The 24,979-nt window shown below is 36.9% G+C and overlaps 1 protein-coding gene across 2 annotated transcripts in view; it reads right to left on the reverse strand.

Moving 5' to 3' along the window:
• The window catches only part of Ryk (receptor like tyrosine kinase), a 92,858-nt gene that overhangs the window by 44,553 nt on the left and 23,326 nt on the right, over positions 1–24,979 (reverse strand). For both annotated transcript variants that reach the window (XM_063249027.1, XM_063249026.1), the window contains exons 2-5: positions 16,198–16,319; positions 5,494–5,593; positions 3,518–3,652; positions 1,243–1,296 (exon numbers count right to left, since the gene is read on the reverse strand). In XM_063249027.1, the coding sequence (XP_063105097.1) occupies positions 1,243–1,296; positions 3,518–3,652; positions 5,494–5,593; positions 16,198–16,319 (411 nt within the window). The remainder of the gene's footprint in view (positions 1–1,242; positions 1,297–3,517; positions 3,653–5,493; positions 5,594–16,197; positions 16,320–24,979) is intronic.

Consider the following 24,979-nt stretch of genomic DNA (forward strand, 5'->3'; position numbering starts at 1 on the left):
CTATGTGTCTAGAGGTGATGAAAAGATGAAAGAAGAAGTACACAAGAATTTTCCTGAACTATTCCTGCCAAGAGTTGATTCTAAATCAAGAACAAATCTACCTACCAGTTACAGGAGAAAGAAAAGCATGTTAAATGACACTGTGAGGATGCAGAATGTGGAAAATACAACAGACAAGCGATATGATTTCTTCAATAAATAAATGATACTATAAAGGGGGGTGCTTCCTGATGAATATAAAATATGTATTAACTAAACACAGTGTGCACAGGCTTTATTTGAAGCCTTATTTATGGGTTATTTTTAAAAAGGTGCTTTTGACACAAGTTAATTTGAACATGGATTAGCTATGAGGAATATTAAAGAATTACTGTCAATTTTGTTATATACAGTAAATCAAAATGAACATGTTGAATGATTATGGATTCAAGTTGTTAAAAAGACCCTTTTTAAAGAGATTTACACTGAAACATTTATGGGTGAAATGTATAAAACAAGACATATGCTTTAAAATACTCCAATCCTCCATAGCTAACCTGAAGAGGAGGCAGTAATCAAAGGAAGGACACTGCTACTGAAATCAGGTGATGGGCACAAAGCAGCCCATCGGAGCGCACATTGATTTCATACAATTGAAATTTCCCCCTTAACAATGACAGAATCTACTTCCATGATGAAAAGAATTTACTATCTTTTTAAGATGCTGCTATTAGTACTATCTCAGAAGAAAAGATACCATGATGGGTACACGTTAGAAAAGGAAAAAACTCATTATAGCATCTAAACACAACCAATACCAAAAAATAAAACTACTTTGAGATTCTATTCCACGGATTTAAATAATATACTATCTTTAAACTTGCACTTTCACCTAGAGGAAATCATTTAAGAATAGAACCAGGCTACACATCATATTTTCCAACCTTCTGTAAATAAAGATCTTACATATACTTACCTTCCTGTTCATCCTTTAATTATGAAGTCAAAAAGATATGATAAAAATTCTTGCTTCTGTAAGTTTTCTGGCTAACTAGTCATGAAGTATATACCAATTTTACTGCTCAAAACAGTAAATATTCTAATAATTTTACCTGACCTTTATAACAACTGACAAAACATGAAGAAAATAGATAGGTATTATCATCTGACAACCTGGAAATCATACGGCCTGCAAGCTTCATACGCAATCAACCACTTTTTTAGATCCCTAACAAAGGAGGAAGGTAATACTGCAACACTTACAAATAGTTCTGCTAGAGTTTTTGTCCAATGCTGAAGTTTTTACTTCTTCAAGTTCTGAGTTAAAAAAGAGATAAAAAGATATTTTAGAAAGTCTTTCTTTCCATAAATATGCTTAAACACTATATTACATTTTCTGAATTTTCTCTAATAATTTTGTGTTCTAGCAGAACATTACCTGAACTAAGTAAAATCTCATTTGTTACAAGATAGTGAAAATTACTTTCATATTCTGATAGGTATCAGTACTGTCATGAATCAATAATCGATCTGTTAGTTTTAACCAAAGGGTGTTGATTATAGACACTCATAGAAAAAGTTTCTGTGACCAAGAAGCTTGGAAAAATCCATATCCTATATTGTTTGATGGAGGGTCACAGTGTACATTTATAGAATTTAGAGGCTCTTGGGAGCTGTAGAGTAACAAAACACCAGTCTAGGCCATAATTCCCACCTTCATATTAAAGTAACTTTTTCTAGGCAACAAATCTATTAATGATTCTTACAGTACAGATATTTTCTATTGTAGACAGCTTTTTAAACATAATACTTTGAGAAACCACATAAATATTAGAACCACAGGGCCAGGGTTATAGCTTAGCAGCATAAGTACCTGCATTGCAAGTGCAAAGTCCTGAATTCAATTCCTGGTGCCAAAAAAAAAATCTATAGGTAGGTAGGTAGACACAGATATATAGACATATAATTAGAATGACTTATAAAATTAAGAGTGATAAAAATAAGTTGGATGACTGGAATGACTAAAAGTAGACCACCAAAGAGGGAGTTACTATATTAAAACTGAAATCTAGAATATATAGAATAGAAAATTTTATCAATTTTCATGTGCATATCAAAAAAAGAGAGAAGGTACAAGATTATTCTAAACATCAATTGATTGTTAACCTTGGTGGACAGTAGCAGCGTTGACAGGAGCCACAGACCATTCCCATTTAGCCACCATTCTGCCTGCAGGTCAGCTACGGTATGGGCACTGTGCACCTCTGTGGGGATTAGGAACTGGAAGTCCCATGTCCTCAATGGCCATGCAAGTTTAGGTGGCTTCTCTAGGACTTGCTCTCATATCAGTTATATAGTACTAGGTTATACTAAAGCGTCTCTATAGTCCTCTTTAGCTTTAAAAGGAGGTATATAACTGAATACACTATACCTAAAAATGTACCAAAACATTAAAGATAAAGTTCCTAACTTTATTTTTTAAATGTCTGTTTTAAAGGGAGTATAGCTTTTTCATTGACGCATATCTGGACATTCGTCATTATAACCCACTTGCTAGCTAGCCTCGGGTGTTTTCCTAATAATCAACACAAATTTCAACCAGGAAATTTGCTAACAGTCAGTTTAACAAAGAAGCCAAGAGCTGTCTGCAAACTAGCCTTATGGTTTAGCTGTCTAACCTTAGCAAGTCAGCCAAATTATCTGAATCTCAACTTTCTCTCCTATCAATGGAGACCTGAGAGAGCCTATTGCTAAAGGTAAACAGTGGAGTAAATGGAGTTAATGCGAGTTTACCAAATAGACCGCAGCAAGCATTTAGTAAATGTCGAGATTTTCTTTTTCTTCTCTTAAGATACTAACCAGTTGTATCTTATAAACTGAGATCACTTAACCTCTAAGGAAAACTCCTGAATTTTTTAATCCATTACCTAAAGTGCTGGAATTCTTTCATGTAAACTGTGATTTCTTAAAAAAATCAGATAATGTAATTTGAAACCACAAATTACTAATTACTAAGAATCCACATCAATATTCTAAGTTTAGGTTAGCTTTAATTAACCTTTAAAAAAAAAAAACTACTCTAAAACAGGTATGACAGCTATTTCACAATGAAAAATTGGAGCCCATGACAGGTTAAGTAACTGTCCTACTATTCTGAAAAGAGCAGGTCTGTCTTTCCAACCCAAGTCCATCTAACTCAGGGCAGTGACTCTGCATAAAAGTAACTTACAAGCAAAATACAGTTAACACACAGTTATTTGGAGGTCTTGCCAGATTTATTTTATTTCTTTAACTCTTCACTCGTTTCTATAAACATCTCAGTAATTCTGCAAAAAAGTTCTGAGAAAGCAAGGCACAGGCTGAGTGAGAATCCTGCGGTAAACTCTGGAAATGAGCTCAGAATTTCAGCTACTGGAGCTCTCTCTTTTTTCCTTTGCAACTAGAATCAACCATCAGTCATAAGTAAATCTATAAAAAGACAAACTATCACTGAACTTGTCATATCAACATAAAACATCTCGTTAAACAAATTTCTTACTTTTGTAGCACATTTTCCTTCGTTTAAAATTTAAGACTGTAAAATTTTTTGAAGAATTTACTGTCAAGTTGAGCTGCATTAGTATCATAACTTCAGAATCTACTTTGCCAGTACAGGAAAGCTCGACCCGGAACACTGTTTAAAGGAATAATGAAAACATATTTTCATTTTCTGAAAGTCAACATTAATGGCCCCCCAAAACACTATTTTAGATTGATTTTTGCTGCAATAAAACTGAAAATAATACATCCAAATAAATTACACAGCTTTCAAAAGACACATTTTTAGATCATTATGAGTTCTAGATGTTAAGTATTTTTCATTCATTACAGATATAAAAGTGCTTGAGAACAAACAAGACAAAGATAAACAATTACTTTCAAATTTTATTCATGACTTTAATCACTTTGTTTCCTAAATCCTTCTATTCCAATATTCTGAAACTACAGAAGCCTAAAGCAAATCCTTTTGACGTTTCAATCACATCAGCACAGTGACAAAAATTACATGATGAAAAACAACTCAGTACCAAAATAAAAAGGTACTGTTTTAACAAAAAGATTACATGTTAAAGAAAATATAGGGAGTAAAAACCTGTAAACAAGTATAAACCTATATAAACAAACAAGCAAAAGCCTGTTAACAAATCGTTTGAATTCTTAACTATGAATTAAAAAATTACTTTTTGAAGTAGAAATTGATTTTAATCAAAAATAGTAACACACAGATAACAAACTTTAGTGTATATTCTTAAATTTTTAGTTTAAGATTATTTTCCTATAAATTCAGAATGTAGCATTCTACCATCTATGTATAACCTATTAAAAAAAAAAATCAACCAGCATTTCTATACTTCCTTATTGCTTAGATTAACATGTTCCTATTTGGACAGAATGCCAGGAAAAGTTCCACACTGCTGTGCGCAGACTTTCAATTTTTAAAAAATTTCCATTTATTTAAAATCTCCTTTCTTTAAGATCCTTCCTAAAAAGTTAGCTCAAAAGTAGTTAAATTGGTATAAATAAGACAGTTATTTTATTTATTCAGACAAGTATCTATCCCATACCAGTTAGCTGCTCTTCTAGGCACCAAGGGAATTACCAGATAATGTAATCCAATAGTGGTGAACCTATGACATGCAAGTCACAGCTAGCTGTTTATATCACTGAAAACTCTAAAAGGTTTGCCCCATCACTGATGTAATCAGTTCAAAGACAGTTAAATGCAAGGCTCTAGGGGCTGGGAATTTAGCTCAGTGGCACAAGTGCCTGCTTGACATGTGCAAGGTAACAAATTCAATCCCCAGTACAAAAAAAAAAAAAAAAAAAAAAAAAACGCAAAGCTCTATGAGGCAAGAAAAACAAAAAATTAACAATAGGATGGAGAGAACAAGGCAGAAAAAGGGCAGTGAACCTTTTGCATCATGTAGAGTAAGTAGGATGGGTAGTTCACAATCAGCAAAAAAGAGAAGATGGTTCCAAATACAGCAACTAGCATGTGCAAAAGCACAGATTTGAAAATTGCATGTAAGCTAGGACTGTTGGAATGTTGGGCCCAAATGCACGCAGGCGGGGTAAATAATAAAAGCACACGGACTGGGGTATCTGGAATATACTCAGTTGAGGAAGTAGGAAGCAGTGAGGGGCTGGATGCCTGTGGTCAGATATGAGCGTGCAACAGCTGGACACAGTGGTACACACCTATAATCCCAGCACTCTGAGAGGCTAAGGCAAGAGGATCACAAGTTCAAGCCCAGGCTGGCAACTTAGCAAGACACTATCTCAAAGTTAAAAAGACAGGTGAGAAGACAGAAGGCCCTGGGTCAAATTTCCAATAACAACACAAAAAAATTACTTTCTACAGTACTTACACATTTTGCATCTATGAGGACACACTACACATGAGTAAACTGCCCATTATAAAACAAAATGTGGAAGAAATAGTTGAAAAACTGCTTTGAACCTTGAGAATCTTACCTGATAAAGTGCGTGGAACTTCCCCCTGAACAGATATGTTGACCTGGGGCATGTCCATAGCCACAAAATTATCTACTTGGAATCCCAGTTTATATTCAACCTGTACAATGGAGAGAAATTTTTAAAAAATGGATATGTGATAACAGAAAGGACACTAATAGTCTGACTTCATTAATTATGTCATTATTTAATGCATGAGCCTCTCACATGTACAAATAATCCAGCTATCAAAAGTCCAGGGGACGAGGAAGTAGCTCAGTGGTAAAGTACTTATCTGGCAGGCTTGAGGCAGACTCAGACCGCCAGACATGAAGAACCAAGAAGTTATGATATACAATTTGCAGGTCAGAATTATTTATGAATGCTGTTTCTAGTTGATAAAAACCAAGTTCTAAAGGACTCCACATGGCCTGTAGATGGATGTCTGCTCTGCAGACCTATACCTAATAAGCAGATTCCAAGGCATGAATATGTTACAGAGTATCTAAGCCAATTTCCTAGTCAGAGAATTATGACTGCTACAATGTGGGTGTTGACTGTCCTCCAAATGTCCATATATTACAGGCTTAGTCCTCAGGGTAACAATATTGGGAGGTGGGGGAATGCTTACAAGGTAGAGCCTAGTTAAAGGTCCTTGGGTGTCCCTCCCAAAAGGATTATAAGAACCCAGTCACCTCCCATTTCTCTTTGATTCCTTCCCAGGAGGTAAATGGTTGCTCTACCAGAGGCTCCCACCATGATGTGCTGCCACAGATCCAAGGCAAAGTGGCCAGCAAGTCATGGCTGAGAGCCTCACCTACCAGAACCTCTAAAACTGAGCCAAAAATAAGCCTTTTTCCGCCTATAAATCAGGTCAGGTATTTCATTATAGTAACAGAAAGCTGACTAACACAACCACTAAGAAAGTTCATGTTTGGATCCCATTTAGACTTCCATCTCTCAAGTAATTCAGAATCTAGGAAGGATCTCTAAGATGTCCCGGAACACCAATATTAACTATCAATACCTCACCTATTCAGTGTAGCTTACTAGACCCAAACAACATCAATAAATGTGGCCCTGCTGCTATTAAGAATCATGGGAGAAGCTGGGGGTTTAGCTCAGCGGCATAAGTGCCTGCCTTGCAAGCAGGCAGTCGTGAGTTCGATCCCTGGTACCGATAAAAAGGAAAAACTCCAAAAAAAAAGAATTCATGGGAAAAGTACCTTTAACTATACAGCAATAGCTGCAATTCAAAATAGCTACCTCAAGACTTTCAGTAATGTCTGTATTTCCTAGTATTCTTCGTCCTGCCATGTAATCTTAATTAAGAATATAGACATTCCTTGTTTAACAACCAAGCTACTGTCTTGCAAGTAGGTCCTTAAATGAGTTAATTGCTAAATGAGGGATTGTATATACTACATACAATATTCAGAACAAAGAAATGATCAAAGAAACTCCAACTTGATGGGTTTGCTTTTATTTGCATAAATCTTACATGAAGTTCTATAATGCATAACATAAAACAATAGTACTGTATATTACAATCAGCAAAAATTACAGTACTGTATATACAATATATACTGTACACAAGAGACTGAGGCTCTACAAACAAGATGTACAAAACTGTACCCAAAAAAGGGGCTTGCAAGTCCAAGCAGTGGGTTGTAGCTCAAATGGCATGCCTTGATCATAAATCTGAATAGTCATTCAACAGGTCGTTCAAGGAATACCTGCACTGTCATGTTAATTGCAGGACTTTCACAAGGCCACAAAATGAAAACAATGTACATGTCTGTCACCTGACCAATAAAGAAAATGTAGTATACATACACAATAGAATCTCAGCCATTTTAAAAAATAATAAAAATCCTGTCATTTGCAACAAATGAAATTACAGATCAATACATTAAGTGAAATAACACAGAAACAAACAAGTACCGCATGATCTCACTCATATGTGGCATCTAAAAATGTTGCTCTCACAGACATCGAGAATACAATGGTCATTATCAAAAGCTAGGAGGCCAGGAAAAGAGAACTGAGAAAAGTTGCTCCTGTGTACTAAGTTAATAGTTAGGTACGTTCTGGTGTGCTAATGCACAGCAATGATAATATACTACACACCCTGAAAAGCTGAAAGGAAAAAATTGAGTGTTTTATTGTACACAAATAATAAATGTTTGAGAAGAGAGGAGCATTTGTGAGTCTATGCTTGAGGCTGGGATGCAGTGACCAATTAAACTACTTTCTTCCTCTCCAGCCTGGCCGAGAGCACTTGTTCTCACATTCTCACAGCCTCTGCCCCAAAGACAGCATTTCTGACACAGACATACTGATGCTTTCGACTGCTTTTCTCTCTTTTCCCCTGGAAGGAAACTCTGTTATTATGACTGCCCCTTACTCTACTCCTGCTATTCCAACCCTGGATGGAAGAGATCATGTCCTGGAGGTGCTCTCATAGAGTAACTCCCCAGGATCAGGGCAGGTCCCCACTTCTCCAAAATTTTTCCCACTCCAAATCTCATAGGCCTTATTGATTCACTACCTACTGCCTCACTCTCAGACAATGCTCTTGCTCCTTTCAGCTAACAGACAGCAATGTTCTTTCTGTTCTTCTTGCTATTTTTTTTTAAGTATTAGGTAGATCTACTAGAGTAACCAACCTTTGCACTGCAGTCCCAAAGAAAGACCCATTCTCCTCTTCAAATAATAAATCTGTCTCTCCCAGAAGACAATGCTGTAGCCAAAACCACTTAAGAGATCTCATTACCAACCAACCTTTCTTATTCACCTTTAATCTCTCTCATTTGTCCAATTATCTACTAGACATCTTCATCTCATAATCCTGTAGCCTTCAAATTTAGCAGAATCAGACCCAAATTTATTAATTTCCCCAAACCTGCCCTAGAATCTCTCTTAGGTCTCGGTTATTGTAACCAGAGGAGGAGCTGTCCAGAGATCAGAACCCCTATGTGAGCAGGGCAAATGTACCACAAAGGAGTCAAGATGCCTCACAGGCAGCAGAAATGACCAGCACCAGAATGTCTCAGCATAGCCAGGGAAGAGAAGGGAGGAGATGGTGCTGTGAATGGAGTCCAGCAGACAGAAAGACATGGGAGTGAGGCAGAGGGGCTGCACAGGTTTGAGAAGGCGATTTTCAGTCATACCAGCTGCTAGAGGACTCTAACATATGAGTATATGGGAGCCTGCCCTTTGCCCAACGCACTCTTTCTGAGAGACTGTCTCAATATGGGGTGTTCACAAGGCAATTCTCTTCTCCCACTGTCGTTCTCAGATTATCAATTTTTAAGCTATAGTTTCTGGGATCAGAAAAGAAACTGCCAATTACTGAAGTCCAATTTTTTTCTAATTTGGCATTTACGGATCTTTAAAGCATTTCATCAATCACCCCTTAAAGAAATGTGTATCTTTTTTATTTTATTTTACATTGTGTTTCAATGTATCTTCTTTATTTTATTTTGTTTTTGGTCTTTTTAAGATAAGAGTCCCGCTATGCAGTTCAGGCTGCCCTTGAGCTCACTTTGTAGTACAGGCTGGTCTCAAACTTGCAATAACCTCCTGCCTCAGCCTTCCGAGTGTCAGGATATAGGCATACTCCACCACACCCTGTACAGGCTAAATTTATAATCTACTAGAACCAAGAAATTTAAACAGCAGTTGTTTATCAGAAAAAAGAATGAGCCAAACACTTCAGAAAAGAAACTAGAGAAAATATAAATATTTGAATAAGCTAAAAAGTAAACATTTTTTGTAATCTTCCCTTACTTGGAAATAAATTGTAACTGCAAACAGGCAGCTGATGAGTAAAGCCATTTCCTGCTGGAACACAGACAGCACTATTTAAAGTGAATACAGTGGTGGCAGCCAATTTCTCTGAAGCTCTCAGAGTACTGCCTTTCCCATAGAAACCTCTCTCCACAGGGGACAGACAAGCAGTCTAGCCCCCAGGATGGCTGTCAGAACTCCCTTTGACAATGACTGAGGGCTCCAGGCAGCAGAGAACAGATACAGGGTGAGCAAGGGAGGGGGAGTATTCTGCTACATCTTAGCATACTTTTGCCTTTGACCATAGCAAATAGCTACCGATACTCAAGATGTAGTTGTTTCTTTCCTGGATCTTGGGGAATGCTCTGAAATACAGAGAACCTAGTTATCTGCCAAAAACATCCAGTAGTTTGCTTTAAGAAAAGCTTTAGTGAGTGGCCAGAAAAGACCACTGTATTAATTGCATTTCAAACTGAGGATACAAGTTTAGTACTGATTCTCTGTCACGAGGTCGTATCTTTTTTTTTAAATGTGTGAAAACTAATGTAAAATATCTACAATACTGAACTTACATTCCATAGAGTCTGCACATACTTGGAAGCAAATACTTCATCTTCCGGCAAGATTTTAAAAGGCAAGAACTGAGAGTTTCTGATAATGTGTTAGCGCTTGGGAGCTGTGACCTTTCTTCTGAAAACTCAAGACTGCCTCTCAAAGCTAAATAATCTGGTGAAGAATTCACTCTTCTTGAGTGACCATTCCATTTCAGGTCATCTCTACCTCCTGATTCTGCTGCCCCAACTACTAGTTTAAACAAATTTCCTCCCATACAAACTGACCAATAAATGAAGGTATAACTATGTAAGAAAGTGTGATTTGGTTATGAATGAAGGAAAAATGCAACTCTATATGAAGGGGCACAGAGCCCTTACCAGGGAGCACTGTTCAGTGCTCTGCATATAGCACAAGACTATACAATATGTTATTTAAAATACACATATACTTTACTGATACACAAACTATAGCTATAAGAGGAGACTGGAATCAAGCAATAGCCATAAACTCAGGAAGAGAAATGGGTGGCTAGACTGCTTAGAGATGGCCATCAAGAAGATAGAAAAGATATGTTTCACATACCCCTATCTTTTGAATTTGTACCATGTCCACAAAAAGCCTACTTAAACGATTAATTTTTAAACTGAACAAATTTCAATGAATCAACTGTACTAAAATCATCAGATATCATGACCTACAACTAAAGTTATGGGCTGCACTGAAGATTGAAACTTGAAACTAGATTAACACATACATATTCTAGGTTTTTACTAAGATGGTTTTTTTCCCTCAAATTTTTACATCTATGACAAACGAAACTGTCAAATTAGTTTAGCTAATTTTCAATCTATAAATTCCATTCATTTTTCTAAGCTTGCAACCTCACTGTATCTCTGAATAACATGCCTGAAAAATTGCATATGCAAACCTACTGTTGCATGTACCCTGCCAAAGTCTCACACTTTAGAAAGAGAGAAAGTTCCCTCTCCTAAAGCAATATACTATAAATCTGAGCCACTTTAACTGCTCAGAGGTGCTCTTTGTAGAGCTGTGCACTGCGGCTGTCACCTGTACACTTCCTGTGTGGTCAGCATCAGTACTATAGCAGCTCAAGGGACATCTTTGAGTAGCTTAGCATCTGGGAGGGAATAGAAAAGAAAATCAACTCTTACGATAGTCTTTGAGTATGACAAAGTCTCTCCATAAGAGAGAAAAAGGACACCCATGGATAGAAAAAAGGTGCCTGGAGTCTTTTGTGGCAGCTGGAGGATACCAGTTTTGTGAGCTAACAGGAGTTAGTTGGGTAAAGGGCATTTCTAGCAGAGCATGCAACAGCAAAGTGACAGGACACAGGGCATTCAAGATACTGCAAACAAAATGGCACACAACAACTGGCTGTAAAGAAGGAAAAAGAGAGAAAAAAAAAAAGAAGCAAAGAAAAAGGCAGGGAAAAGATCATAGTGGTTTCCTAAGAAATTAGAACTGTGCAAATAATACAGAAGAGGTTGGTCCTGTAGCCAGAAATCTAGGTAAGACTGCTTATCTAGGAAAAAACAGTGAAGACTCAAACTAGAATGAGGCACTGAGTTGAGTTCCAAGAGAGGAAGGAAATAAATTTAAGATGGAGTTATAAGAAACCATTGGATTCAGCATCTATAAGGGCAGATCAGGATCTCTTCTAGGCTCTACCCTAAAAATACAGATATATGATGATACCCTCCAACAAGTCAGGGAATTTCTGCCTTACCAGCAATAGCCATTCCAGCAGCAGTAACTCAAACATGCACTAATGATGATATGAGACGTGTGCCACAGTAGTTTAAAATTGTGTACAAACAGGTAACATACACAATACGGAAGAATAGTTATACCCAAGACTCTTCTGACTCAGAATGCCCCTGTCAATAGCACTACCCCACTAAACATACACACTTATGTGTGGCCTTCTGTCTACTCTCCTTCACATGTCCTCTGGTGACAGGATCCAAAGACCCAAGCACTCACTACCACCAGCAACATCAGAGCCCTGAAACTTACTCCATATAATAACAAACTGTGTGTACACCTGAGTAAAAGAAGGTTTCATTTGTTCAAATCTAACTATCATTTCCTGCTTTGCCTTTTTATTCACAAATCATAAACCTATACACTTTCCCAGGAAACATTTTTATAACATATCAGCAATCTTTTTTCCTAAGTGTATGCAGAAATATTCATACCGTGTTCAAGGTCAGTGGAGGTACCCAGACTAGAATCCGTTATTAAATCTTTCACTATTTCAAAATATATGTACTCTTTGTTTTTATAATTGTCAATATCAAAAGTACAAATAGTGACGAAGAATTAACCATCAATTTTTGTAGAGGAAATAAACTCTTCTGCTTCAAAGGTGTGTCACAGAACACTGGATCTCAAGAGCTGGAAGAGAACTTAAAATTCTAGTCCAGCCACTCTGCATATGTTTGAACTTCTTCTGCAACAATCCACAAATGGCCACTCAGTACATGTCTGACCTCCTCCAGGGAGAGGGAATACACCACCATCCTGGGCTGGCTGAAAAGTGAAACCCAGTTCTAACACGAACATAAAACTAGGGTTGAAAGGGTGATGTGCAATAGGAGTTTAAAAAAATTTAACCAGACATAGCACTGAAAAGTAACTGTGAAGCAGCCATCCCAACAGGCTCTCCATGAGTAAGCAAGAAAGGAACGGGGAGTGCTGAAGAAGGCGCTTACTCTCTACTGACCACTTATTCAACTCTCTGGCTGCCACTTGATGCATCAAGTGTACGGCAATTCAGGTCTGTCAGTCCAGGTCCACGCTTTTTCAAACACTAAAATTGAGCATTATGGTTTAAATTAAATGTTTAGAAGTTTTTACTGGCTTGGTAGGTGTGGTGGCTTTCCTGTCACTACGATAAAACATCTGATACCTGAAACTTAAAGAAAGACAGGTTTATTTTGGCTCTTGGGCCTCATGAATTCAGTCCATGGCTGGCTGGCTCTACGAAACAGCAGAATACATGGTGGAAGGAAGCTGTTCATATGGCAACCAGGAAACAGAGAGAAGGGAGGAGTCAGGGATGAGTCAAGTCCATGCCGCCAGCGACTGGATGGATGGATCCACTGAGGGTAGTGTCCTTATGACCCAGTCACCTTCCAAACATATCAGACTTCTGGGGGAAATTATAGATCTATACCACAATAGATTAATAAATATATACTACCCCTAGAACTAATACTATTAAATAAAATAGAAGAGTCTCTACAACAAATATTATTGCATCTTGCCCAAGGAACCAGCCTATGGGATACTAACTTGTAATCTTTTTTTAAATTGAGCTGAAGACTTAAGTTTTCTCTTGATGAAAGAAGTTAGAGACTGCTAGTTTGCACCCAATATCCTGTCCTTAATAACAGAATGTTAATATTTTTATTATAAGCCAATATCTTTTTTTTTTTTTGCTTCTTTTGCAGATAGTTGCAATCATGTAACTAAATTTTTATCATGAAATATAAGAAGCATCAAGGACTATTTTCAGGGAGTCTTATTTTTAAGGAGGCAAAGTTTTTCTTGCTCTCTCATGGTCTTCCTGCCTGGACAGATGTTAAAGTTTTGGCAGCCACTGTTAACCATGAGAACAAGTGACAAACTTTTAGGATAATGGAAAGTAGGGCTACTAGAAGACTTCTTTTTCTAGAGTTATTTTACACATGAAAAAAAAAAAATCTAAGATGTGAAAGCAAAAAGCAGGGGATTGAGGGGGAGGAAAAAGCCCACACAAATTACTTATCAGTGAAAAAGGAAATAACTTGACTACAGAAAACCCTGGTGATAGGTGTTCTGAGTTAAGACAATCAGCAACAGTACAAATAGATATCCTTGGAGAACAGCATTTCTGTGCTATTACTGCCCGAGAAATATTTCTGAATCTAATCAAGTAAAAACCTAAGACAACTCAAATTGAGAGCATTCAACAAAATCACTAGTTTGTGTGTCAAAAATCATAAAGGCTACAGAACTGTTTCAGACAAACAGAAAACTAAAGTAAAAGTTAGCTTCAAAGAACACTATTGGGATAACTAATAAAATCTGAATACAGTTGTCTTGGTTATTTTTCTCTTACTGCTGAGACAAAACATCTGACACCCAAAATTAAGGAAAGAAAGGTTTATTTAGCTCACAGTTTGTAGAGGTTTCAGTTCATAATCAGCTGTCTCCAAGGCAGGGTGGCTTGGCACAGGGGCAATACTTTAAGGCAGCAGAGGACAGCAAAAGCCGTAAGAACATAAAGCAGGAAGAGCAAGTGCCTTTTTCTCCCTTATACTGTAAGCAGGCTACCACACCCTAGGTGGGGGTAGCACTCTCACCCTCTCCATGCCTTCAGGCTCAGAATGTTTACAAAGGATGGACCCTGGCCCTTGCTGAGCTGCTTAGTGAAATTTCTAAAATTCACAAGTTGACACTGCATATCAACCATTACAACAATGGATTAAGTAAAAATCCTAAATTTCCTAATTTTGAATACCATACTCTGGTGGTATAAAGAATGTCCCTGTTCTTAGAAAATATATACTAAGAGGAAATGGGGTTGTGGGGGAAAGAAGGGGAGAGAAGATGGGAACAGGTAGAGAGAGCGCAAGCATGAACATACACATGCGTGTGCGCATACACATACACAGAACAAACTGGAAACAACTGGTGAATTTGGGTAAAAGTTTATAACAGTTCTTTGTACTAGTCTTAAAACTTTTCATTATACTTCAAATTATAACAAAATTAAAAGCTATTCAAAAAATAAGTTCATATAGTACTATGTAATAATACTAAAAATGTGTTAATTCTGGGTTCTTTCAGAGTTCAAATGCCTGCATATTAAATCTGATCTTGGTTTAACAAACCTCAAGTGAACCTTCCCTGTGTTACCTATACATTTATCTTGGTACTTCACATATCCAGGTTATCATTTACTAAATTGAGGGCCAGGGATATAGCTCAGAGGCATAAACTACCTCCCTGGCAAATACAAGGTCCTGAGTTTGATTCTTGGTATACATAAAAAAAAAGTATTACATATATAGCTGGGGGTGTTTCTCAGTGATTCATTTACTAAATTGTTTCACATGAATTTCTCTCTTGCGCTCTGTTTTTGCCCAAAACAGATCTACTCATGAACATTCACATAGCTAGACAAACCTAAGCAACAGTGCTGGACAGGTGAGACGCTCCAGACTCTACAACATAGGCTGGACCCAAGATTCAAGCAAACTCATCTGTAATCAAATCATTCCTGCAACTACATTCTGTGCAGATGTATAATATTTCTATAATGTATGTGTGAGTATATGTAACAATAATGTACATGTTTATATAATCACGTTTATTTACGTGATTGAATACAGTATTCAGTGTTAGGAAGTGAATGGAAAAACATATGCATCCTCACTCACTTTGTAAAAGAAGCTGTCTCACTGGTTCCATCTTGGGAGAAAAGAGAAACTATTTGGCAATATCCATTAAAATTTTAAATGTGAATATTCTTTGATAGAGCCATTTCACTTCACAGTGGTAATTTACCACTCAGAAAAATATCTTAACTTCACAAATCTTTCCAAACAAAAAAGTTCTCAATATACTTATAGTTTTTTTTTTCTGTTTCTATGTTCATCACTAGCAAAAGCACAAAAAATTTTAATTAACATTCTTTGAAAAAGTAGAAACATCAACAAAAAATGAACTACCTGGTATTTTCACCATTCCTTTGAACACTGAATTTTGCCCAGCAAATAAAGTGAAGGAAATCATGTAACGTACAGCAGTGAAAGGAAACATCGTTTTTAAATAATAAAATGCCACCGAAAATCTATATTCATCAACAAGGAATTTAACAAATAACAATATAAAGCCAGGTATGGTAGCCCAGGTCTGTAATTCCAACATTCAAGAGACTAAGGCAAGAAGATCTCCGAAAGTTCAAAGCCATCCTAGATTACACAGTGAGAACCTGTCTCCAAAAACAAAAAAAAGTATCACCTATCAATTCAACACATTACACAACCATTACAGGCTTCACCTATTCAATCATTATCATTTCCAATTGTCTTTTCTAGATCCAGATTCCACTAGAAAAGTCTGAAAGGATGTGAGTATTCTGCCACGTGTGGGTCACCTAAATGATGGTCACCTTCACTGGAAAGGATCTGAGACATTTTAGGGGAATAAGGTCAAGATTTTTCAAAATCTAAATATGAAAAGACCAAGTAGTTATAGCATACCACCCACTGGCCTTGTGGGAAACATGACAACTCACTCCTTTCACACCGCCCTTGCCTCTGGCACCTGGGTGACCCTGTCTTGATGTCTACTGACCACTCTTACCTTGGACTTCGCATACCAAGTGAAGTGCAGGAAATTTGTCTCACTGGGTACTAACAGGTTAAAGGACAGAGCGTAGTGACTAATAAGGTCGTTTCTCACATAATAAAGTTCTGCATCAAGACCTAAAAAGAAAGGGGGAAAACAATTAAACATCTACAATACCTTCAAAATCAGACCCACTGGGATTAAAAACTAGTAACACAATGAAGATAATACAGTACTGATGTACACACGTTTCACCAATTGCGTAGTCCGATGAAGCAGGAGGATACTGGTTTTTATCATCATTGACAAAGATGAAGAAATAGGGAGTGAAAGCAGGTGGTTGTCTAAGCCCAAACTCTAGCAGCCACCCCGCCTTCTGAGTGCCAGTATGATGCATTTCTTTCTGGGCACAGTGCTTTGCAGAGCAGCACTTACAAAGAAAGGCCTTTTCCTTCCAAAAACGGACATCCATTTAGGAACAGAGATTCAAAATGAAAGGGAAACTAGCTGATTACACCCCAGAAGTGGCCCCTGCTTCCTCCATCAGCCTGATGTCCCTAACGCTCTGACAAACAGCACTTGACAAACAGCTCAGGACACTCACACCAGGTGAATCCCAGGCTTGTGTTCTCCTTCCTGCCTAAACTAGGTGCAGAGCATCGCAGATCCATGTACCTCAGGATGCAGTCCTCAGTGCATCACACAGCTCTGCGAACACTTGGTTAGAAACTGTTATACAGCAGGGAAGACTAAACAGGAATGACTGAAGATGCTGCAAAAGGGACTCCCACATTTCACTCATTCCACACAACCTTTTGGTTTTTTTGGTACTGGGGATAGAACTCATGACAGCTTGCTTGCAAGGCAGGTGCTCATGGCGCTAAACTAAATCCCCAGCCCATACACTACCTTCTTGATCCAATTGTATCTAACCACTTTCCCCTAACTGTATTTAACATTTTTCTTTAAAACAATTCAATTTTTTAAAAATTTTTTCAAAGACAAAACTTAATAATACCTTAAAATGGAAAATCAATTATGAAAAACTACAAAATAACCAAAAAATAACAGGAAAACAAAACAACAGTACTACACTCTAGCTAAATAATGTTGCGACCAACACAGTGAACTTGACCTCAGCTCAGTTTACAAAAGGGGAAAGAGTGTTACCAAGTGCTAGAGAGAAGTGAAGAACTACACAGAGGCTTTCTGTCCCCCATGATAATGAAAGCACTGCAAGAATAAAGACAGTAATTTTCTCTGAATTTATTAAAAAGTTTTGTACAGATGTTCCTCACATAATGGGTGGCATATATATCTCGATACCATAGGGAGGAAAATGTACAAGGAAGACAAGCAAATTTAAATTTCACTTACTGAGTCTGCACTATAGGTCCGAAAGCTCATGGACTACAAGTTAGGATAGGGCATACGACTCAAGTACATAGATACAGAAATAAATATCCCTATTACTTGTAAAATTAGTCTTCTCATTTTTGAATTGGATCTAACACAAGGATGAGATTTGAGACTTACACAGGGAAAAGCTGCTTCATGGACTGGATAGCACTGCTTTACTGACTCTACAGGGGTTATCAAACACAATGACCCTTCTGTAAAAGGATCTGCTGGCAGAACAGGAACATTTGTGAACACTTGGGAGGAATCCTGGTGTTGGAGAAAGGAGAAAAGAATATATATGGAGGAGAAGGTGGAAAATGAGGGAATGGAAGTAGAAAGGGAAATGTAGTAAGAAAGCTGGAAATGAGTATGAGTGATTAACAGTTTAAATTTGTTTGGTTAAAAAAATTCTGAGTGTACTGCAATCTAGATAAATGCTGTTTTACGCCACATCAAATTTACAAACAAACAAGGCAAAATAAGCATATGAGACAGTAGTGACATGACATAAACTAAAATAAAATTGCATAACAATAAATTCATTACATAATATAAAATAGTAAGGTTTCATATCAATAACTACAGAAGATATTACACTATAACTAACAAGAGCTTCAAATACAGTAAGCAAAAATCTACAGGAATAAAACAGCAATAAACAGACAAATCCATAATCACAATTGCAAACTGATATTCTTTCAGAAATCAAAAGATTTAAACACATAAAAACTTAGGTAGATCCATGACTTTTAAGCAGTATAATTATGGGAGATGAAAGAAGAGAGCAAATGATCATGAATTACACAATCTTTTTTTAAAGATTAAAGATTTAAAGTATTTTTTTAAATGCTTCTTAACCAAAAATCATACAGGATACCTTCTCTATCAACTACAGTAATAAAAAAAAAAGTTAACTATAAGCCAGGAATGATGGGGCATACCTGTAATCCCTGCACTCTGGAAGCTGAGACAGAAGGATTTTAAATTGGAACCCAACCCAGGCAATTTTGTGACTTGGCAAGATACTGTCTCAAAATTAAAAAAAAAAAAAAAAAAAAGAGAGAGAGAGAGAGAAAGAGAGCTGGGGACATAGTTCAGTGGGCAATCTCCAGTATCCTCACAAGACCTACCATAAGAGAATTTGAAAAGAGTAATAGTTAAATCCTTTGAGAGAGAGAAATACCAAATACATATTACCCAATTTCAGGAATAAAGGAGAGAATATTACTACAAATCATACAGGTGTTAAAAAGAATAATATGAACAGTCTTAGGATAAATTTGATAATTCATATGAAATAGAAAAATCCTTTTACTGAAACTAACCTAAAAGATTTCAAAGAAAAACCTACTCATAGAGAAACCACCAGGTCCAGATGACTTCAACTATGAATTCCATCAAGCATTTAAGGAAGTTAAAATACCGAACTCTTACCACAAAATAACAGAACAGAACCTTTCCTTACAAGGCCAGCATCACAATGTACTAAAAACCTACCTAAAACATAAATGGAAAAGATTAAAAACCAACATCCTTCATGAACATAGAGTCAAACTTCTCCAAAAACATTAGCAAATTGACTACATAAAAGGGATATCCATGATCAAAGAAAAGGCTGATCTTTCTAAAATCTCAGTAATTTACCACATTATGAGAAAATTCAGGACACCTCAAATTCAAGCCCATATCAATAATAAACACTTAGGCAAATAAGGAATAGGCAGAAACTCAGTTTGGCAAAGAACATTTACAAAAACTCTACAGCTATCAAGTTCAGTGGGGAATTATTAAATTCTTATTCCTAAAATTATAACTAAAGCAAGGACATGTCCTACCACTTCTGTTCCATCGGTACTGGACATGCTTGCCAATGACTAGACTTACACTGAAAACAAGCAAACACAGTTAAGAAAAATTAGAAAAGACCCACGTAAGTGGAGAGATGTATTATTCTCTTCAATAAGGATCAATACGATTAAGATGTTAAAGTTTCTCAAACTGAGCTGTAGATTTAAAAAAAAAACCTAATCAAAATTCCAACTGGTATTGTTCAGTACTAGAGAGTAACACTGGGGCTCTCACACTGAGTTACATCCCCAGCCTTTCTCATTCTGAAACAATGTTGTGCTAAGTGGTCACACTGCCAGGCTGGCCTTGAGCTTGCCATCCTCCTGTGGAGTCCCCACCAGAGTGCAGTGATTACAATCACATGCCACCACATCTGGCATCCAACACATTTTTTAAAGAAATAAACTGTTTCTAAAATGAAATAGAATTGGTAAAACAATCTTGAAAACCGGAAAATCACATTGGCAGATTTACATGACCTGATACAACAATATATTTGAAAATCTACTGTAATCAAGATAGTGTGGTAATGGTGTGAAGACAGTTACCAACAGAGGAGAATCCTAAAAAAATCCTATGAATATGGAGCAAATGGAATTTCAACAAAGACAGCATGGCAATTCAATTAAAATGATACTAAAGCAACTGAATGGATATACGGAAAAAAATAAATCCAGACCTTTATCAACATATCAGACATCTGACTGAGATATAAATCTGAATGTAAAAGCTAAAACTATAAAGATGCTAGAAAATTTTCTAGCAATGTACATGGAAAATTTTCACAACCTGGGGTAAGAGGTTTCTTAGTTCATACACAACATACACTAAATGAGATAAAACTGATAAATTCATCTTTATCAGAATTACAAACTTCCAACCCTCAAAATCCTCGTATCATTAAGAAAATAAAATCCAAGACACAACTTGGGAGAAAATACTCTCAACATATCTAGAAAAGAACTAGTTTAGGAGAGAATGGTTGATTTTTTTTTTAAGAAAAAAGACTGCTTAGGAGCTAGGGATCCAGCTCATTAGTGTAATACTTGCCAAGTATGCACTAGTCCCTGGATTTAATTTCAAGCACTACATGTGTGTATGTGACTTGTTTCCAGAATATACAAAGATGTGGGCAGAGATTCCACAAAATAATATATAAATGGGCAACATGTGAAAAGCTACAATAAACATCAGTCATTAGAGAAACACAAACTATAACTGAAAACCATGAGTACCAAAAGAATAACAAAAATTGAATGTTGGTAAGGGTGAGTAATAATTTCAATACTTATACATCCTTGAGTGTAAAATGTTCAATTATTTTGAAAAGCCAGCAGTTTTTTATGAAATTAAACATACATCTACTCTATGACCCAGAAATTCCACCCTAGGTAATTATCCCAAAGAAAGAAAACAATATGTCTCCAAAAAGACTTGCGCAGAAATGTTCACAGACCTTTTAGTCATAGTAGTCAGAACTGGAAACAACACAAATGTCCAACAACAGACACTGAGCAGATATGAGTGGATAAATAATTGTGCTTTATTCACACAACAGACTACTATTACTCAGCAATTACAGTAACTGTTGAGACTTTGTAACAAGGATGAATGGTCAGAGTCCAAGAAACTAGACATATGAAAATACAAAGCACATACCATTTACATAAAATCTAAGAAGCGACAAATTACTCTAAAACTCAAATCAAATCGATGGTAGCAGAGAAAGGAGAATAACAAACAGCAGGAAGTTACCAGGGAACTTCCTGGAGCGATGGCCACACTAGACACATGGACTACAGTGCTGCTTACAGTGGTGCAGTTTTCAGTACTCAACTGAACATTTAGAACCTGTTCACTTCATTAGACGTAAAATCTACCTAAGTCTTTTAAAATAAGAGGGAAGAAAGAGTTTAAACACAATAATTTTTTTCTCTCTTCTTTTAAAAAAAATCTTGTAAATCATAAGACAATATAATTAGCTCAAAACACTTAAGGAAAAAAGGTTAATCTTAAGTGATCAACAACTTCCAAGTTTAAACCTCAAACACCTCTCACTGAGAAATAAAAAAAAGTCTGTTCCTAATAAATAACACATTTAATGTTATTACTGAAAGAATAACAAAAATGTGGGCTGAAAGAATAACAAAAATGTGGGCGCACTTAGGTTTTCCAGAACATAGTTTAAAAGTATCAAGAGTATCAAGAGGTTCTACAAATTCAACCCACCTAAGGAGCCAGATGAAAAAGAATTGTTAGGAATCGGGCAAGAAATAAAGAACAAAATACAAGCACATTCTCAAGCCAGGTATATATTCATTTTAATAAGTTTGTGGCTTAGTACTGCTAGAAATTCTCTAAATTGTTCTCTGTCGTAAAATAAGTCTGAAGGATAAAGCCACCCTCTTCCCGTTACTCCTCCCCATAGGGCTCCTGGCTTGATCTCCATTGTTGTCAACCCTGCTCTTCAACCCCACAGCATATTCTCTTGGAACACACCAGAGAACTTCTCCCTAACACAGCAACTGAAATCTGAACACAGACTGCAGTCAACTGTCTCAGGCTTCTGAACCCTATCAACGTGCACTGGCAGGCCTATCACCCTGGCCATCCATCCCTGATCCCTGACACATGACCCTTTTTTGCACTGTCCCCCCAACAGATCCCTAACTTCCACAATCTTCCTGAAGTGTAACTTTTCCCTGGCTTGTGGAGCCCAAAGAGCTGACCCTCCCCCATTTGCCGGGCACTACTCTGAATCCCTGTGACCACTTCAAATACTTGAGCATTTTTATCAAAAGTTCTGTTTCTTTTAGGATCATGCCATCAAACTACCACCCTCTATTTGTCCCAGTCTCTGAGCTATGCCATTCATTGAGGGTTTTTTTAAAACAAGGGGGAAAAAGTTTTTAACACTAAATAGTTTTTTCTTTCTTTTCTCTTCAAAAATCTTGTAAATCATAAAATGGCACTAGAATTAGCTTGGTTCCAGCTTATAAAATTTCAGTATATTTATCTCCTATTACTCATCATTGCAGACTCCAAATGTCCTTGAAACCAATTCATCTGCCCTTTAATATTCCTTCAATACCTCAACTCCAACCTTCATTCATTCCTAACCCAAACAATCCAGTCTAAGGACCACAATAATATGTCAAGAACCACAGTAATATGTAAAGTCTCGAACTGTAAAATTTCAATCACTCCTAGCTTTTCAGCTTGTTCTCTATTATTACAACAGCTGTTTTCTGGGCTCATACCACCTCCAGAATCTGTAATTCCCTTGTTTCTCCTATTTTTTACACTAGCCATTTCTCACTACTTTTTTACAAGCCCAACTTCAATTACTTGCCCACTGTCAGTTCTGGCATCTTATTCCCACAGCTCTGTATCAGACACACTTATTTCAAATCACAAAACACCTGATCTTGAACCAACACCCTCTACTTGCCGTCTTCTCTGGTGCCATGACTGAATGCAGCATAATCCTAAATGAAACTACAGCCACAAATGAGTTACTGTATTACAAAATGATATCATCAACAAATAAATATTTGTAAGTTGCTGGCAATTTGGAGCCCTGTAATCTAAATCTCTATGGATACTTACTGGTCAGCAAAATAAATTATATATTTAAAATCCAATATTCTAAGATTAATAGAATCATTAAACAGTTGTTTGCTGAATATAAGTTTTGAAAACATTTGTTTTAAATGAGACATTTCTTTACTAGTCCCACTATGAAAGAGTTCAAACTTCAAAAGAACCATTCAAATTATATTCACATTTTCACACACCAAATTTGGCAGTCTGTTCTGTTGTAAGAGATGTTCTTCTAACACTGATTAGCTTATAATTGGTTAGTAAGTGACAGTGACTAGAGCAGTGTCACTTCACACATGAATTGTTCCAAACAAGGGGCACTGAAAGGGCAGAAAGAGAATTAAAACCTTCACCAGAGGGAGCCAGTAATACAGCTCAACAGCATAAGCGCCTGCCTAGCAAACTCTAGGTTGTGAGTTTGATACTCAGTACCCTCCCCCCAAAAAAATCCTTTACCAGGAAAGGAAAAACCTTACTCAGCTGGGCTACTGCCAAGCAAGACCCCTTCTGGGTCTACTGAAAGAATACTAAAAATGATCATTTCCACCCACTGTCCCTCCTCACAGGTATGACTCCAGCACCCCGGCAAGCTGCACTTCCTCCTGTGCCTAAGTCTGCAGCAGCCCTACTGGCTTACAAAATTACTTTAATTAGCACTGCCTCAAGACCACACAGGCCTGTGGTTTCCACTTTCTCGGATTTTAATAACTTGAACTCTTCTCCGTGGCAGACTTGGACACACTAAGTGGTCTGACTGGACTACCCAAGTTATCTCATAAGGTATCAATTACGCTTTTGTTACTACTCTGGTTTAAAAATTGCAGAGGTTTTGAATGGTCTGCTCTTAACCTTATTTTTCCCATAAATCCTATTATATTTAGTGAATAAGCAATCCTGAAGGATTTTCTTTGGAGTACATTTGATATTATAACAGAAATGTTTAAATCCTTTAAACATAAAACTGAATGTTGAGCAGTGTGTGGAAAGCATACTATATATAAAGATTCAGAAATACACTTTTATTTTTTTTCCCTTGGCAGCACTAGGGATTGAACCCTGGGAAGGCCTACCACTGAGCTTGATCCTCAGCCTCTGTTTTTTAATTTGACACTTCATCTCACTAAGTTGCCCATGCTGGACTTGAACATGGCTGTCCTTCTGTCTCAGTCTTCAGAGAAGCTGGGATAATAGGCATTGGCTACTACATTCAGTTATTTACACTCTGTGACCTGGTGCTACACTAAAAACCCATCATAGGGAAATCAAAGATAGGCATTAATTTTCTATAATATATTAAAATAATTAAAACTGAACAAAACAAATTACCAGTAGCAAAGCAGCAATTAATAAATCATAATACATCCATAACAGAGAACAATAGTTTTACAACATTTTCTTTCTTCATAGGAGAGTAACACCTCCATCAAAAAATTCTACCCTTTCAATCAAACAAATTTATCTGTGACACAGTGAGTAACCCTTTTCTTGACAGAGTTTAATGAGGAAAATAAGTGACTGAAAAAAAGACTATGAAACCACTAGTGAAGCTGATACAAATAATAAGCCAAGTTTTGCCTAGCATGTAACATTAAGCAAAAATAGGTGTCATGGTTTATGCCAGTGGCCCAAACCCTCATGCAATCAATTATAGACTATACCAAATGTAGCATCTGTGATTAGTTTATTATCTAGCACTTGGATTGGTGGTGTGTTTCACCCCCAGGGGGGAGCCAGGATATGATGTATCAACAGGAAGAAGGTGTCTGTCCCTTTCTCTGTCTGTCTCTCTGTCTCTCTCTCTTGCCAGTTGGTGTCTTGCAGTTTGCAGCAATCATGAATGGCTGCCCCGCCATGCCACACTGCCTCAGTCCACAGCTGAGTACGGACTGAAACCTCCAAAATTGTAAGAAGTAAACCTTCCCTTTCCTAACTTTGGGCATCAGGT

The sequence above is a fragment of the Cavia porcellus genome, unplaced genomic scaffold (assembly GCF_034190915.1).
Source record: "Cavia porcellus strain 051 isolate PalLab524CR breed Dunkin Hartley unplaced genomic scaffold, mCavPor4.1 scaffold_5, whole genome shotgun sequence".
Classification (NCBI taxonomy): Eukaryota; Metazoa; Chordata; class Mammalia; order Rodentia; family Caviidae; genus Cavia; species Cavia porcellus.